Source organism: Xyrauchen texanus, chromosome 13 (assembly GCF_025860055.1).
Source record: "Xyrauchen texanus isolate HMW12.3.18 chromosome 13, RBS_HiC_50CHRs, whole genome shotgun sequence".
Lineage (NCBI taxonomy): Eukaryota > Metazoa > Chordata > Actinopteri > Cypriniformes > Catostomidae > Xyrauchen > Xyrauchen texanus.
In genome coordinates, this window is record NC_068288.1 from 44,923,488 (window position 1) to 44,940,567 (window position 17,080).

General features: G+C 37.5%; 1 protein-coding gene across 4 annotated transcripts; it reads left to right on the top strand.

Annotated features, from left to right (window-relative positions):
* Window positions 1-578: 578 nt before the first annotated feature.
* LOC127653917 (transcription factor AP-2 gamma-like) lies at window positions 579-14,768 on the top strand. 4 transcript variants are annotated; one of them, XM_052140775.1, is made up of 7 exons: window positions 579-723; window positions 5,044-5,502; window positions 5,597-5,648; window positions 8,584-8,800; window positions 10,581-10,699; window positions 11,894-12,035; window positions 13,213-14,768. In XM_052140775.1, the coding sequence occupies exons 1-7, from the start codon at window positions 688-690 to the stop codon at window positions 13,505-13,507; spliced, it is 1,320 nt and encodes a 439-aa protein (XP_051996735.1). In that variant the 5' UTR covers window positions 579-687; the 3' UTR covers window positions 13,508-14,768. The 4 variants fall into 4 exon arrangements, with proteins under 4 accessions (XP_051996735.1, XP_051996736.1, XP_051996733.1 ...); XM_052140776.1 differs by having other exon boundaries at window positions 587-723; window positions 5,047-5,502; XM_052140773.1 differs by lacking the exon at window positions 579-723 and adding an exon at window positions 3,269-3,578.
* The last annotated feature ends 2,312 nt before the right edge of the window (window positions 14,769-17,080 follow it).

Consider the following 17,080-nt stretch of genomic DNA (forward strand, 5'->3'; position numbering starts at 1 on the left):
TTTAAAACCCAGACTCTGAGTTGTCCTCTATGTTTCTTAATTCCTGTGTGTGTTACAGCAATTATTTAAAATATTATAAATATTTACTTGGAAAGTGCAACTTCAAAGATCATGCATTACACATTGTTTTAAGGAACTCAAATTGTTTTAGGGAACTATTAAATGTATATATGCATTATTTTGCTTCCTAAAAATGTTGCACAATTTAAGTTTGCCTGATGGACTTTTTTATTATTATGTTTTTTTATTTGTATTTATTGTTGTATTTCAATCAGGGGATTTTAAAATGCTGTTTTCCAGATCTGAATCTGATGCATTTCTTTTTATAGTGATTATCCGTATTGGTTTAGCTTGTGGTTTTATAATATATGTGTTAGTGCACGCAGAATTATGTTCTTCATAATAACGAATGACTGAAAAGTGGTATTTCGTTGGTCAACGGTGTGGGAACCGGATTGTCAATGTTGGACTTAAATTCATTAAAGTGTCATTGTGCAATAGTGTGTTTCTCTGCAGAGCTGATGTGATGACTAATCACTTACATCGATCGGAATGTTGCTCCCCCCGCTCAGGTGATTCAACAGGCCGCGCATGCGCACTGTCAGCCGCCTCCGTCCAGGTGTAATGAGTGATGCGCAGCGCCTGTGATCTGAGCATTCACTGCTTCACGGTGGGGACTGAACAGCAATGCAGATGTCGTTACTGGAGAGGCTAGATTGGCGGGTAGGTTTTTCAACTCAATTATTATTTTTTTTATTGGTCTCTGCAGATGAGCTTGCTATGGATGAACAACAACCAAAAAAAAAAAAAAAAATTGCTATCATATAGATATAACATACTAGGCCTAATTTTGACATAAATCCACAATTGTTCCACACGCATTGGCCCACATCTGTGCAAATGTTTTAATCTTCAGTGTTTATAATGTTTTCCAAATAACATTTGTTTTATTTTCAGAATTATTTTTATTAATGCATTAAAAATAATAAATAAGAAAGTTTCAACATTTCAAGTTTCACAATTGCTGCTTCTGCCTAAAATGTTGTGGGAAATGTATTGCTCCAATAATCAAAAATTATTATTTATTTATTTAATTTTTTGTGCAGAAAGTCTCACAATTGTAAAATAATATAAATAGTAATCACAATTATATTAATAATGCTAATAATTATAATATAACAACAGCCGAATAACTGCAAAGTTTATTACCTGCTCGTCCGTGTTATTAGTGGCAAACATATTTTAGCCTATTTTTAAAATTTACGCTTTTAAATGTAACTAAATTTCAGCTAATTTAATTGTGTAATTTTAACCAAATTTAATTAACAAGACGTAAAATATATTTAGTTTATTTATTTGATAAAAAATTACTCAAGTGGACTGAAATTTGAAAGCTTAGACCTATATATATATATATATATATATTATTTTTATTTTATTTATTATTATTATTATTATTTTGTGTGTGTGTGTGTGTGTGTGTGTGTGTGTGTTCAGGCAGAAAATATAAATTGGTATAACTAACGCTGCATTCAATTTATTAATTTTCCATAAATTCTTCTCAAAAGCGGCTTATGAGAAAGAAAAAAACAAGCTGTCACAATTAGAAATGTTGTCGTTTTGTTTATAACAAATGAAAGATTCGTTATTGGCGATGCGAAATATTGTAGTTTTGGAAACACCATCAAATTGTGTTAAGTAGATAGCAAATTGTACACATTGGTTTTATAAAGCTCTTTTCAGTACTATTATTTCAATGCAGGTAGTCTATTTTAACAATTCATGAACAACTTATGAATGGTCAATTTGATTTGTTTTACTCTGCGCATATATATTATATATATATAGCCTATATATAGATTTGTTTCTATTATTTCTTTCTCAGATGAGGATATTTGACCTAAAATAGGCCTGCATGAAATAAAATATAGGCTACTGTGAATACGACTTACTTTATATTGATCATTCATAGTGATGCAGTTCGTATCACAGTGAGTGACCCAATGCAGCAGCAACAAAACAAAATGACCATTTCAGCACAGGCCGACTATTTCGATATTGTTTTAGGCATTGTATTATGTCAGTGAACGCTTTCTTGCGATGCAAAAAGTCTCTTGCTGTTGTTGATGCAGGATCACACATCTCTGGCAGCAGCTTCACCGAAAGCGCTCATTAAGATTAGAGGTGAATCCCACCAGCTTCTGCGGTTTAGTGAGAACACGAGCGTTTAAGCTCCCTGTACTTACACACCGTTTGTAAGGATGCAACAAAAGCGTCATTTATCGCAGTCAAGCTCGAGCTGAGACAGTAAATAACCGCAGGCGCTTTTGCCCCGGGATTACATTTAATTCACCTGCATTAAAGGAATGAACAGACAGGTGACTGTGTTGGTGAGACCTGTGGATTATCTATCGCCAATAATGTTTTGTTTTTTCTAATTTTTCTTTCTTTCCATGCAAAAGATTTGTCTTTAATAAAATGTAGCTTATTTTGTTTTTCATGATTATCATTATAAAAATGTAGCCTATTGTTATTATTACTATATTCGATATTTTTCGTTAAGCAGATACACAATTAATAAATAAATCAATCAATCAAATGGGAAAATGTACAGTGTTGCCCAAAAGTATACACTTCTTTAGTTAAAATTGTTCTATTTTGCATTTTTCCCGACACCCAAAAAAAAAAAAAAATCAGAAAGTCTTATGAAACAAAATGGTTAATTACAACAATTTGGGTAAAATTTTGCAGTGAAAACTACTTTTTTTTTTATCTTCTTTTTAATACATGCTGTATTATATATAGGCTAATATAATCTCCATTTTTTATTTGCTTGATATCCAGCATGATTTCACAATTTCCCAAGGAGCATTTTGTGTGATTCAATAAAAGCAAAGAGATCTGTCTGTGCAAAGATTTAACATGGTCACAATCGTGCTTTTATTTGATTACTGACCTATAGACATCTTAAATTTGCTATCTATTAAATCTATCATTATTTAAATTCTAACTAAAACGCATTCTATTTTGTATAGCCTAATAATAGTCATAAATAATGACTATTATTGTTGTTATTATGTCTACATCAACGAACGCATCGAAACTTTTCGTCCAAGATTACTGTACCCTCTGAACAGACGGATAGCTCTGCTATTGGTCCGTCGTTCCCTCACTGACCAATCAGCAGCGGGCAATGCTTCGCCCCGCCCACTGCTGGCTCACGCAAATATAATAGTGAGAATTGTGCAGAATGTCAGCGAGTGAAGGACTGAGCAACACTTCTGGCCGTCAGAGGGAGTCGAGTATCAGCACTTAAACGCAACTTTTAGGAGCGGGACCCCTCGAATCAGTTTGTGTTGAGAGCTTCATGAGTTCGCTTCGTTTTGATGTTTGACGTCTACGTATCAAGCCTCGGATTAAATGCTCTTCTGGATACTTTTGGAGAACATAATATATTAGAAAATTCTAGACTGTAAGAAACCATCTCAACAGCTCCACAGATCCACAAATTTGCGCTTGTGAAAGGCAAAATGTTGTGGAAATTAGCAGATAACGTGAAATATGAAGATGACTGCGAGGTAAGAGGGAGAACCCGATGAGATAAAGCACTTTTTTATGTCCAAAACAATAGTTTTACTAAGTTTTGTAGTATTTTATTAGAGAAGCGAGTGTATTTTAATTGTTTAAAATATCAGAATGACAAATGAAACGCAATTTATATTTTGAAATATGCAAACCGAGTTCTGGGGAAGAGTTAACCAAAGATACATGGCTTAATTACGCACGAAAGAGAAATTGCGTAAGAGTTTTCCCCCTCTCTCTTAAGCGTTTCTTTTCTTTCCTTTTTAATTTTTTGTAATAGATGACATTTTTTAATTCAAACTTGTGCTGAAAGACATCTCTAGACTATTTGTGACAACCAATCAAAAAAATAAATAAATGAAAAATACATTTTAAAATGTATTAAAAAGTTACTTCATTAGTTAATAATAATAATTGAAGTAGCTACTTACAAGAACAATACTTGTAAAATTATTAACACATGACTATGACGAGGATAGGCCTTATAATAAAAGTGTAATAAAAAAAGTAAAACAATTTTTTTATATTGCATTAATTCCACATACCACTTGGGCACAACATTATTCCATAACAGCAACATGACTGATTGTTTTCGAGTATCAGTTTTCAGTATAAAAGTGAATATGAGTAATATGAGAAATATGGTCTCTATTTACCTGTACAGAAATGGGCCATCATTTTTGCCAGACACAAGTGACTGTGCACACCATATCACAAGAGGAGCGTTTCTATTAAAACAATAGTGCTTTATTGCAAAATAGCTGCATTTTATGTATATTAAAAAGAGAAAAAATTACACCGTAAAAGCTGTTTTCAAGTACCCTAAAAATGTGCATCATGTGGAAAGATCTAAATCACAACTAGTTTGATTAAAATCAAAAATGTTATTCAAATGTAAATTAACCGGAGTATATTAGATTGCACTAATGTAAGTAACTGTTAAGGCAATAATTGCATCTTTTCACTTTTTAAAATGTACAAAAGCAAGGTGTTATTTATTGCAAGGCATTTGAGCCTGTATATAATGTTGCATGTTAAAAAATAGGCTGCATACATATGCTAATTATATATTTTAATATGCAAAGACTACAATTCTGTCTTTGATTTGCATGGAACATCCCAGTTATTTCAGGAATTGTATTTACAGGAATTTGTGAATTGTGACTGTCAAATTGCCTGTATCCATGGCAATTGTCAAGGCTAATAACTAAACAAGAACTGAAACTTGAAATGGAAGATTATGTTTTTTACTTTGAGATTTCCTGGATCACCAAATGTATGCTTTCCCTTTGAAGCACTACAAATATATGCATTTACATGTATGTTTTTGGCAATATGTACTTCACTTTTATCCAAAGTGACTTAAAAGTATGTGAAATTATAGTAGTTCAATGAACAAATTTGTACTGATTTGTAAGGGGTAACTTTGGGTCGTTTAATGGGATGTTCTCTCTGTTTCAGCAGGAAAGACATGACGTTAGCAGTAATGGAAGCTCCAGGCTACCACACATTCCCGCGGTGAGCCAGCACCTTTACAGCCCGCCACCGTCACTCTCGCATACTGCCAGCTCGGACTTCCAACCACCATACTTCCCTCCCCCTTACCAACCACTAACATACGCTCAATCCAGTGACCCGTACTCTCACCTGGGTGACCCGTTTAATATCAACTCAATACACCAATCTGCAGTGTCTAACCAGCAGCAGTCATGGCCCGGACGGCAAGGACAAGAGGCAATTGGGACCCACGGCCGCAGTGGACTCGCCAGCCCGATTCTGGGCCTGGAAGGGGGCTCGTCCGGGATGCGTCGGGACGGCTTTAGGAGACCAGAGCTACTGACACCACACATGCATGGCATAGATTCACTAGGCGATCACATTGGATTGCACGAGTTAGGCCACGGATTGGACGATGTTCAGGTGAGTTCATGTGATATATGTTTAAATGGTTATTGTATATTAATGTGTTTGGGAATAAGTGGACGGTAATGCATCTGCAATTTGTTTCTTGCAGCATGAAGGTGATCACAGTATTGTAATTCCTGATCATACTGTCATCAAAAAAGGTTGGTTGAATTTTTACTTCTTAAAATATGATGTGATTCCACAAAATATAATTTCTGTATCTCAGAAAGACAAATACGTCTGTCAAGATCAATCATAAAAATGTATATTTAATGGGGCAGTTGAACTCATAATATATAGAGTTTTTTATCAACAAGATTTTGTGATGCATACAATTATAAAATGTTGTTTACAATAGATTAAGATGGAGCGTAGCATATCGTAGCGTAGCATATCACAGATCAACTATCCCTCTATAATTCTGTAAAGTGTGATTAGACAAAATAAGATTATGACATAAAAATCAGTGAATAATAATAATAAAAAGTTTGCATTCAAATTGTACATTTGCATTAAAGGAATATTCTGGGTTCAATGCAAGTTAAGCTCAATCGTGACATGATGTTGATCGGCACAAAAAGTTATTTCAACTTGTCCCTCATTTAAATACAAATAAATAAATAAAGCTCAATTATGTTACAGTGAGGCACTTACAATGGAATTGAATGGGGCCAATCAGTAAACATTAAAATACTCACTTTTTTAAAAGTATAGCCACAAAATGTGAACAATATGCCTGTTAACATGATTGTAGTGTGATATAACTTTTTCTTGATAAACTGGTAACTTCCATTTTTACAACTTTGTTGCCATGCTGACATAATGGCGCAACACTTTAATCCCAGTAAACGGGATAATACACAAGTTTCAGTAGACAAATTAATGTAAGTGCTTTAATAAAATTATAAGCTTCATATTTCGGCCTTTAAACTCTCCAAAAATTGGCCCCATTGACTTCCACTGTAACTGCCTCACTGTAACCTTTATTTTTTCTTTTAATAAAAGGAGGGATGTGTCGAAATACATTTTTGTCCCGATCAATTTTATGCCACTCAACTTGCATTCAACCCGGAATATTGCTTGAAACTTATTTTATGCACTTTTTGCAAATACTCAAGTATAGGTTGTTTAAATGCCATGCATAGGCATGGATCACATTTTTATCACTTATGTGACCTCGATCCTGATACTTAAAATGTGTTAACGAGTTCAAACAAACACCTTCATTGTCAAAGGATGTTTATGTGGAAAAACTAAGTCAGGCTCGAAACTTTGGCTTGGCTTTTCCCGAAACTAGTTTAGTTTGAGTTGGGGTGGTACTGGTTCATACATACAGCACTAATCCTTTTGGTCATGTGGTCCATTTAACTAATCTAGCATTGATACAACGAGCGTTATGCCAATCTTTCAACATGAATAGAAAGCCAAAGGAAGGAATTCTCTTTCCAAAATGGAAGACTAGCCAATGTTGTGGAAGTTGGGCAATCTTTAAAATGGTGTGTTTGCTCAGAGAGACGATGCCTAGCATTGCTTTTTTTTTTTAATGCGTTGGCCTTTTGAAATAGCATTGAGCGTTGTCATCACGCTGTTCTTCCCCAATACACACACAGAGAGAAAGATGAAGAAACAAGAATCAACTGTTTTTGGGGTGTGGCGGATTTTAAACATGCATGGGTACTTTGTTCAGTCATATGTTTTGACATGAAATCTTTTTGAAAAAGTTAAACCCAGAGACAGTTTTGTAAGTCTGTTTGTTTTGTGAGCCCACTAGTTGCTGAAGTGAATGGCATATACTAATGCTTCTCAACTGGTTTTACTTTTACATTGGGCATCAAAGTGGCGACCCAACACAGTATCTTAGTAACGAACAATTTCGTGATATTCTTTCTGTCGTGCATAGTTCGGTTCATGGTTTTTGAGGATGAGGATATGTCACGTTAACTGTACACATTGGCATATGTCTAATTTGGCTTGCTTTTACATAGTGACTGATGAATTTGCATCGAAAATACCATAACATAGGACGCACACTGTTGATGTCAACAGCAAAAGATATGGGAAGTGTATTTATTTTGCAATCCTAACTATGCATGATTATATGGTCATTTGCCTTTTATTATTTGCAATTAGCGTTGCTTTTTCGCTGCTGTCTGCAAGCCTAGCAAAGATGGGTTGTGACCCACCACTTAAAAGTACTGGTGTATGCCAAAAGCATAAGACATTAACTTTGAGTTGTAGTGTTGTAGGACTTTGTAATGCCGAAATGAGGTAACGTAAAGATATCAGGTTATAAAACAGATCTTTAAAAAGAAGCAAACTTGTTAATATGTGTTAAGCTTGCATGCAAAGTAGTTAAATGGCACAAAAATGAGAAGAATGTACCAAGGTAAGGAGTGTCTGAAGTATATGCAAACATGCATTGCATGCAAGTACGCTGTCGAAGAGTGCAGTAAGATCTTTTACGCGAGCAATTACAGACATGCAAGACAAAAAAAAATCTGTTTCAGATGATATATTTTTTTGCCATTTCTTAAAGTATAATTATATGTGACAGCTGATTGACCGATTCTGCCGTGCTTTTTAGTCCGTCAGTAATTTAGATGTTCTTATGAGTCACAAGTGTGCCTTGCGGAATGAACGTTTATGTCAGTATTTATGTAGACATGATTATAGCATGGATGACTGCGTTGTAGTGTGGTGTGCCATTTTGGTTTTTATCAAAACGTATGTCACATGGTTGGCTCCCATTTATGCCATCTCAGCTCTTTGCAAAATGATACATAATTTTCACTCTTTTGGTAAGTGTGTAAAAATAATGGTTTTTAACCGGTTTCACGAACACTCCCCCCACCTACCATTGGTCAAATGGACAGGTAGTCTCGTCCCAAACTCACATCAGTGGTTGCGTTGGCTGGTCAGGATGCTGCAATGCATCAAAAGCATTGTCTACTATTATTTCTCCAAAGGAATTTTAGGAGAAATATCTGGGACAAAGTTGATACCTAAATGAAACATGAAAGCAATTACATTTTACTCAGTCCTGTTTATTTTTTGGAGCTTTTCTGTTGACCATCCAACTATGCCTCACATTTACAGTGTCTCTGCCGAAGGGAAATGCGTTTGGAATTCCCTTCCAGAAGGAGCCTCTTCTGGGAATGGTGTCGAACCCTACAGAGGTGTTCTGTTCTGTGCCGGGTCGTCTCTCTCTTCTGAGTTCCACATCAAAGTACAAAGTAACGGTAGCAGAAGTCCAGAGACGCTTGTCTCCACCGGAGTGTTTAAACGCCTCCCTGCTTGGTGGGGTATTACGCAGGTGAGCAGCTATCATAATACATATATGAACACTTGGATGCCCAGAAATACTGTGATAAATGCTGTGATATATTTCGATTTGTTGTAGTGCCTTTAATCAACCTAGACTCATAGAATGAATGTTATTATAAATTATATCAGGGGTCTTGTATCACCATGAAGGTTTTATGTTACAAAGCTACTGACGTAATTAATAAATACATGGACATACAGTATACTATTGAAAGAAATGGCTGAACAGCTGAAATCAAGAGTTCTGTTGGTGTTTATTTTGAGAAAATGACTGTATGACTGATCATTATTCAGCCTATTGCAAGACTACCTGCCAAATAAAAAAATAAATGGACATGAAACATTGATTTGAGTTGAACTTATTACCTTAGCTTACTTGTAGAGATTGCTCAGTGTGCCGAAAAGCAGGAGAAACAGCTCGCCAAACCCGGATGAGCGGTCTGATACGTGGATGTGCGGTTGTTACAGAGCAATACTGGACCGCTGGATAGTGCCTTTGATCAATCAGAATCGAGTATACCAAAGAGCCATGTAATAAGTTATGATACCGAAACACTTTCATCATTTATAAAATGACACATTTTAACGCTTGTATTACAGCCTCACCTACATTTACACACTTATCCCAATTTGATTATCTTCTGCGGTACCTCATCTAGTATAGAGTGTTGGACTCAGAAGTACACGTGAGACGAAAGTGTCATAGAAGCCACACAAAATGACGTGGTTGCTTCAGAAAATGTGCTTTTCATGTTGCACTTGCTTTTAGGACACTATCGGTTTTGGTTTAGGGTAACGAAGTCTCTTTTGTTCACCTCTCATTTGATTTTAGGGCACTATTTGATAGGTTTAGTTTAAAGTTTTATGTTAGGGAGGTATGTTTTACTCATTAAAACCTCCATCTAATATTCACATTAAAATCTCATCTAATTCGGACACTATTTCACTCGCTTTTGGCGCCCCCCACTGGAAATTTCACTGAGAAACTGCAGCCAAACGTGTAATAATGCACGTAATTTTGTTTTGCAAAATATTGCCACAGTCACATAATGTTCATGTGACCTGGGTGCCTTTAATAAATGCTTTTTTAAATAAAGAAACATCAGGATATTGTATTAAAAACTACTGTTATAGGTTCTAATGAGAATCAAACAATAAAAATACTCAAACTCAATGTACTCATGCCTCCTGCCAACAGTTCCTCACACCACAATTAAAGGGAAATGCGAGTCCACAGCTCTAGTCATGCATATATAACGAAGATGGAAACAGCAAGTGGGGACTCGGTCTGCGTGTGTATGCATGTTTGTTTCATTGCATTTTAAACACTTGTGCTGTGACATCATTGTGCTTCATGCGCCTGTGTTTTCTTGCGAATACTTATCCAAGAACTCTTCACATATTTGCTCCAACTTTGTATAACACAAACAAAAGAAATACAATGTGTTTTACCTGTAATCATTGAGCTAATGCTAAGCTCCACCCCCCTCGTTATTGTGCTGTTGCTTGCTCATAAAAGTGCAATAGAATGATCCATAGGCATGAAATGGGGATTTCCATTTAAAATTGAGTAAAATGTGATTAAAGTGGTAAAAATCACTTTGATGTTATTCTTACATGGGATGGAATATGTGATATTGCAAAGGGTTTTATCTGCCATTTTTCTTGTGAGAAACTGGTAAATTATGGAGAAACTGTGGAAAAAGTGCATCAAAATTGCTTATAACAACATGAATCATGAACTTCATTATGTTTATTTTATTATGAAGGGCAAAGTCAAAGAACGGCGGACGATCGCTGAGGGAAAAACTGGATAAAATTGGACTAAACCTGCCAGCGGGTCGCAGAAAGGCTGCTAATGTCACCTTACTAACAGCCCTGGTTGAAGGTAAGCACTTTAATGTCAGTCGATTGTTACATCACTGTTCCTGTTAATCCAGCCACATGCCAGAGTTTTAGCATGCTAAATGCTAACAACATAAGCTTATTTCAATCAGCATATCCAGTATCTGCTGACAAATAAACATGATGATGTAACAATCCAGTCCAAACCAATTACCATACTTTTCCAACACACTTTTTCCAACATACAGCTAACTTGTTATTTAATAGCTTTTTGTTTCTGTCTGAAGTGCCAGGAAATGTAATTGGAAACAAGTGTCTAAATTCCAGCAGAACTTCCATAGAGGAACTATTGATAATGCTAAACAAAGCCAATATGACTTGGCATCAAGACTCTTGATGATACCCAACAGCTATAAAAATATGATGCCATTGGAATTTTAATGGGAAGGAATTCAGAGTTAGGAGACCATTGTGAATTAGGTTTTTGAAACCAACATGGAGCACAAAACCACTACTAGGTTAAACCAGCATTTGTGCAACTGAACTTTTGCCTACAAACCTTATACGTACTGTAGCTAGTGAGATACAGCCCTTGTGACAACTTTCAACTACCCTCAGTCTCCTCTGCAATATTGTATATATAAATATACTGTGTACATGTAAGCAATCTTTACATTTCTTGACATTTCATCTCTGGTTTTACCTTTCCCATGAGTATAGTTAAGCACTGAATCACTGAGATGCTACCGCAAAGATCACGAGTAAACTAGCACCAGAAGCAATGAATAGTAATTTTAGCATTCTCTCTTAATGTCACTATTCTCGCCATTAATGTGCTCATGGGTTGGAAGCAGGGACATGACTAGAAGGCTGTGTTATTTACAGACCTTCAAAGCTGAATTAGAGCTTGTTATCACATGCTAGCCAAGAGGAGAGACTGACCTTAAAGACGATGACTGTGAATAATGTGCTAGTCTATCAATAAGAGCCTGTTGGGTCTCAACGTCCGTTAGATGCCTTAGGCAACAAGGGCTCATTAAGGACATGCAGTGTGACCATCCTTCTCCGCAAGAGAGAATCTCGTAATCTCAGTGGACCTTTGCTTAGAGTGGAAATGATTGTCTTTGTGATGCTACTTTGAGTCAGTTCCAAACTAATGGAGTAGACATAGACTCATCGTGGTGGCTCAGTCATATGGTATGTGAGTCATCTGATTCACATCTGATTCTGTCTGCAGGTGAGGCCGTACACCTGGCGAGAGATTTTGGGTATGTCTGTGAGACTGAGTTTCCCGCAAAAGCAATTGCGGAGTACCTAGGTCGACCACACATGGAACGCAATGAGATCAACCCTCGTAAAACCATGCTCCTGGCTGCCAAGTGAGTAACCATCCATTTGTTCTTCCACTATAAAGTGAAACCAGATGCTTGAAGATTTAGGGAGCCTAGACACTCGAGCTTGTGCAACAAATTCATTTATTTCAATGAAGATGGTGCGTCGGAAGGACATAGTGGAAAAAGCTAGAGTTTGAGAAAGTGATTCACTGTCATGCAACCGTATGAAAGGTATGTCAGAGAGGCATGTCCAGTTGTGCTTATGAAAATCCAATTTGCTGTATTCTCATTTCAATTAAAACTGACAAAGCTCTTTCCATAACCCTCAAAAAAAATCTCACAAATTCTTGCATTCCATCAAACTCTCTGTCAAAGCTTCCTCTAGTGTGACCTCTTCACTGTACAAATTAAAAGACACTCAAGGCACCATTTGGAGTTCCTCAGCTGCAAAACTGTTGGAACCTTCAGGGGATCCCCTAGACACTCAATAGAAGCCTCAAATATCCTGTTTATGAACTCAAGGAACTTCATTATTTATTTCTAGAGCCTCAAAGGCTTTCCCTTTGATTAAGTTACTGGAGAAACCATTCACAGTCCTTAAGTACTTGCAAGATCTACAATTAAGTTTCTCAGAGAACTGAAAGGGTGTCTGGAGGATCTTCAAAGGGTTTCGACAGTGTGGCAGTTGAGGAACCCCAAATGGTGCCTTGAGTAAGACACTCAAGGCACCAATTGGGGTTCCTCAGATGCCACAGTGGCAGGACGCTTTGTTGATCCACCAGACTCCCTTTAAAGGACCATCAAATATCCTATTTATGCACTCAGGAAACTTATAAACGTATGTTATATATATATCTCAAGAGCCTAGAAGTCTTTCCCTTAAGATGGGGTTACAGGAGGAACCATCCCTAGTCCTTAGAGTTTTTGCAGGAACTAAAAGTAAGTTTCTCTGCGAACTGTAAGGATCTGATGGACCACCACAGGGTTCAGCTGGTGTGACAGCTGAGGAACCTCAAATGGTGCCTCGAGATTTATAATTTTTATAGTGTAGGGTTAGGATGGCCAGACTCTGTGGTAAAAGTAATCCGTCCTCTAGTTCTAGGATATCTCCACCTAATCAATTAATAATCTTCCCTGCAATAAAACAAAACATGCTTTTAAAATTTGAGTTTTTGCTCTAATGATATAGTCTAAATCTCTTAATGGCCATTTAATCTTTCAGGCAAATCTGTAAGGAGTTTACTGACTTGCTGACTCAGGATCGATCACCATTGGGAAACTCTCGACCGGCTCCCATTCTCGAACCAGGGATCCAAAACTGCCTGACTCACTTCAGTCTCATCACCCACGGTTTCGGCTCTCCAGCCATCTGTGCAGCAATGACCTCGCTGCAGAACTACCTCAACGAGGCACTAAAGCAGGTGGATAAAATGTATGTGAGTTCTACCGGAGATTCCTCACAGATGTCTTCCGATGGCACCAACAAAGTAGACAAGATGGACAAACACAGAAAGTGAGACTTGATGAGTCGAGGTTGAAATGGATTGGACCTTTCAAACTTTTTAACCAGATCTGACTCCTTGTTATCGTAGTTGTCGATACTGTTTCCGTTTTGCTTTATGAACGTCAAGGTTAAGCATAAACTTTAACTTGATGCCCTCTTTCCACGTCTTCCAGCACTTTCTCCTCCAAAAAGACGCATAAACATTTCAATACTTAGCCTTCATGTGAGGCTTACGGTGAAGTTCTTTATTGAGTGATTGCTGTGGGGCCACAGAATGAGCAATGTTTCAGATGAGCATCAGGAAGTTGGCTCTCTGAGGAGAACCGCAAAGAGGAAGTTGTTGAGTTTCCCAAAGTCACCATTTCAAGAGTTTATGTGGATTTTAATGATGTTTTTACTCGCTACCGATTTGGGGGGAGGAAATCTCATTCCTCTGTGTCCTCCTCCTTGGTGCTGACCTCATATCGGACTTACCAGGGATGTGATTATGTTTGAGACATTATAAGTTGTTCTACGCTTGACTTCATTGGACTCAGTGTTATTGTTATTCTGTTTGTGGGAGAGTTGTTGGCATGAGTGCGTGTTTTGTGTGCATGGATGTATGATTACCATTTTAAACAACCGTAACCCATTTGGATCAAGTAGATCAGTGAAGCATCCAGGAAATGTCATTTAGTTTAGCGTTTCCTTCGAGGTTGGCCTAAAAAGTTCAGAAATGACATCAATTAAGAAGTGTTGTTACAATGATTAAGTTAATGTGGTCGTATAAAATATCATGTGATTGGGTGTGCGTGCATGTGCATTTTTGTACGAGAGTACAACCCTGTTTGCGTGTATCGTCTTCCCATGCATTTAAGTCAGACTAGAAGTTAGGCTATTCCAATCGTCTTTCTCCAAATGTAAATATTTTCTAATTTATGTTGTAATTTAATGGGATTTGTAAATATCGGTGCAACTATGGTGTCTGGTTTAACTTTTTAAAAAGATGTGTTATGCTTTTGTAAAGGGGTTCGTTTTTATCACTTAGTGGTTAGGCTATGGGAATGATTTTCTATATAGATACAGTATGTGTAATATTGGTTTGAAGCTGTAGGAGAAGAAAGAAATAAAAACACAACTCTCTTTATTTGCATCAGCCAAGACTCCCCATTTATGGCATTTATGAGTTGTACACTTCACTACACGCATACCCTACTAATGAGGCATGTCGAACATGGCCAATTCATGTGTACAAAGATTTCTTTTCACAATAAATGATGGCAGTGCTCACTCTATATCGTGGTCATCACTATGCTAAATATGATACGGTTTATAAAACAGCATGTCAACTGAAGGCTTTCCTTGGAACAAATGATCAAGGACCGAAAAAACACCTGTCTTACCTGGATTACTCTTCTTATATTTGTGTGTGCCATTTGTTCGAAACAAACAGTTCACCTCTTTTATTTCGATGGATGCTTATCTCGCAAATTGGCGTGAAAGCACAACAATAATGATGTGAGAAGTTCCTGCATCACTATATTCAGATTTGTATTGTCTTCCAATGCATTCTCACTGTAGTTTTGAATGATGTGACAGGACCGTCAAGTAGAGATAAACAAAGAGGCGTGAGACAATATTGACCCAGCGCTTTCTGAATTTAACATAGCTTAGTAGCGTAATGTTTTATTATGAATAATTATCTGTAAATTTAGCATGTACACTACCAGTCAAATGTTTGGACACTTGGATAAATGTTTTCCCATGATCCTTTACAAATTTTGATCTGAAGGCTTATGCTTAATTATTTGAAAGTAGTTTTGGAAACAAATGCAATTGGTGCCTATGTACTAATTTCTTAACAAAGCAAAAAAAGTTTTCGAAGCTGGAGAGGATACTGAAGGAAGCCCAGCCAACAAGTGTCCAGAATGCATGGGAACCCATTCAATAACACTGCTTGAAAAACTGCTTTGAAGAAGTTCAAATATCAGATGTGGTCACTACATCATTCTCATACTTCCATTTGCCTTCATTATCCTTCTGATAGGTGCAAAATAGTAATAAATGGAAGTGCACATCCTACTTGGTATGAACCTTAAGATTCTGGCCAATACATCTTCACGGGTAAACAGATCCTCTGTATCGCATCTCCTTATCAAAACTGTCCCCTATCTTCACTTGTTCTCACAGCAAACACATCCACCTCCGGTGCTTGAGACGAAATCGCAGGTGTTAGCGTGCGTATTGAGTGACTGACTCATGCAACCGAACTGACACTAGAGCAAGTGTGAGCTTCTCCCTAAGAACCTGTTGAACCAGATGTGTTGCTTTGCAGCGCATACACGGTTGACTATAACAGCCTCGACTTACTCATATCCTTTGCGGCATGGAACTGTAAGTTGAGACAGGCTCGCTTTGATGGTTGACTGTGGTTGATTGTGGATGAACTTCCTCCTGTACCTGAAAGGTGTTGATCGGTGTGAAACGCCGGCAAAAACAGACACACACCAACACAAACACTCTTTGAACGGTCCCATGATGATAAGTATACATGGAAAGTCTATAAAACATTTGTGACAGAGCTGTATCTCTTGAAGGAGCTATGTCCTGAAGATGTTTGTTGACATTGGCTGCAACCCAACTCTGAAAAATGGCAACACAACTTAAGCCATCTTAATTAAAAACATGTGGAGACAAAGAACATGGACAATTATTACTGCCGTCCAGGGCAATGGATCACCAAGAGAAATGGGACTCGGATACAGCTCTTTAAGTTACTCGATTTAAGCATTTTTTACGAAAATGTGAGTGGTGCTTAGCTTGCCTGTGCAAAACTCACCTCAACGGACAATGCCAGGGTGTTGTGGGTGCTTGCTAAGCCATTGCTGTTTGGTTGCTAAGGTGTCCTGAGTGGTCTTAGCAAGTTGCTATGTAGTTGCTAGGGTATTCTGGGTTGTTGCTTCCAGGCCCAAATCAAAAGAGCCAAATATGATATCGTAGGAAAGAAGGTCCTGCTTTTGTATTTTGTGATTTCCTCCCCTTTTTCTCCCCATTTTGGAATGCCCAATTACCAATGCGCTCTAAGTCCTTGTGGCGGCGTAGTGACTCTGTGTCTGAGACAGTCAATATGCGCATCTTATCACGTGGCTTGTTGAGTGCGTTACCGCGGAGATGTAGTGCGCGTGGAGGCTTCAAGCTATTCTCCACGGGATCCACGCACGCCTCACTACGTGTCCCACCGAGAGCGAGAACCACATTATAGCGACCATGAGGAGGTTACCCCATGTGACTCTACCCTCCCTAGCAACCGGGCCAATTTGGTTGCTTAGGAGACCTGGCTGGAGTCACTCAGCATGCTTTGATTTGAACTCACGACTCTAAAACCTATCCAAACCTCAATCTCAATAGCAGCAAATGTGAATCTTTTGAGATTTTTGCAGAACAACATGTAGTTCCTCAATAAATACATTGTATTGTATGTATTTTAATATTAATGTATAGGAGTTAAAGACACCTAATATAAAGTGTGACCGAAAAGTAATAGCACACAAACCTAACCATAAGTATGCCTGCCTTAGCTAGCATTATTTATCATCATATTAGCTCA

Excerpts from the sequence above, each read along its gene's own strand:
- LOC127653917 (XM_052140773.1), top strand. The coding sequence starts at position 3,531 with ATGTTGTGGAAATTAGCAGATAACGTGAAATATGAAGATGACTGCGAG. Across the intron at positions 5,503-5,596 it reads ACGGATTGGACGATGTTCAG|CATGAAGGTGATCACAGTAT; the intron begins GTGAGTTCATGT and ends TGTTTCTTGCAG. Across the intron at positions 5,649-8,583 it reads TCATACTGTCATCAAAAAAG|TGTCTCTGCCGAAGGGAAAT; the intron begins GTTGGTTGAATT and ends TCACATTTACAG.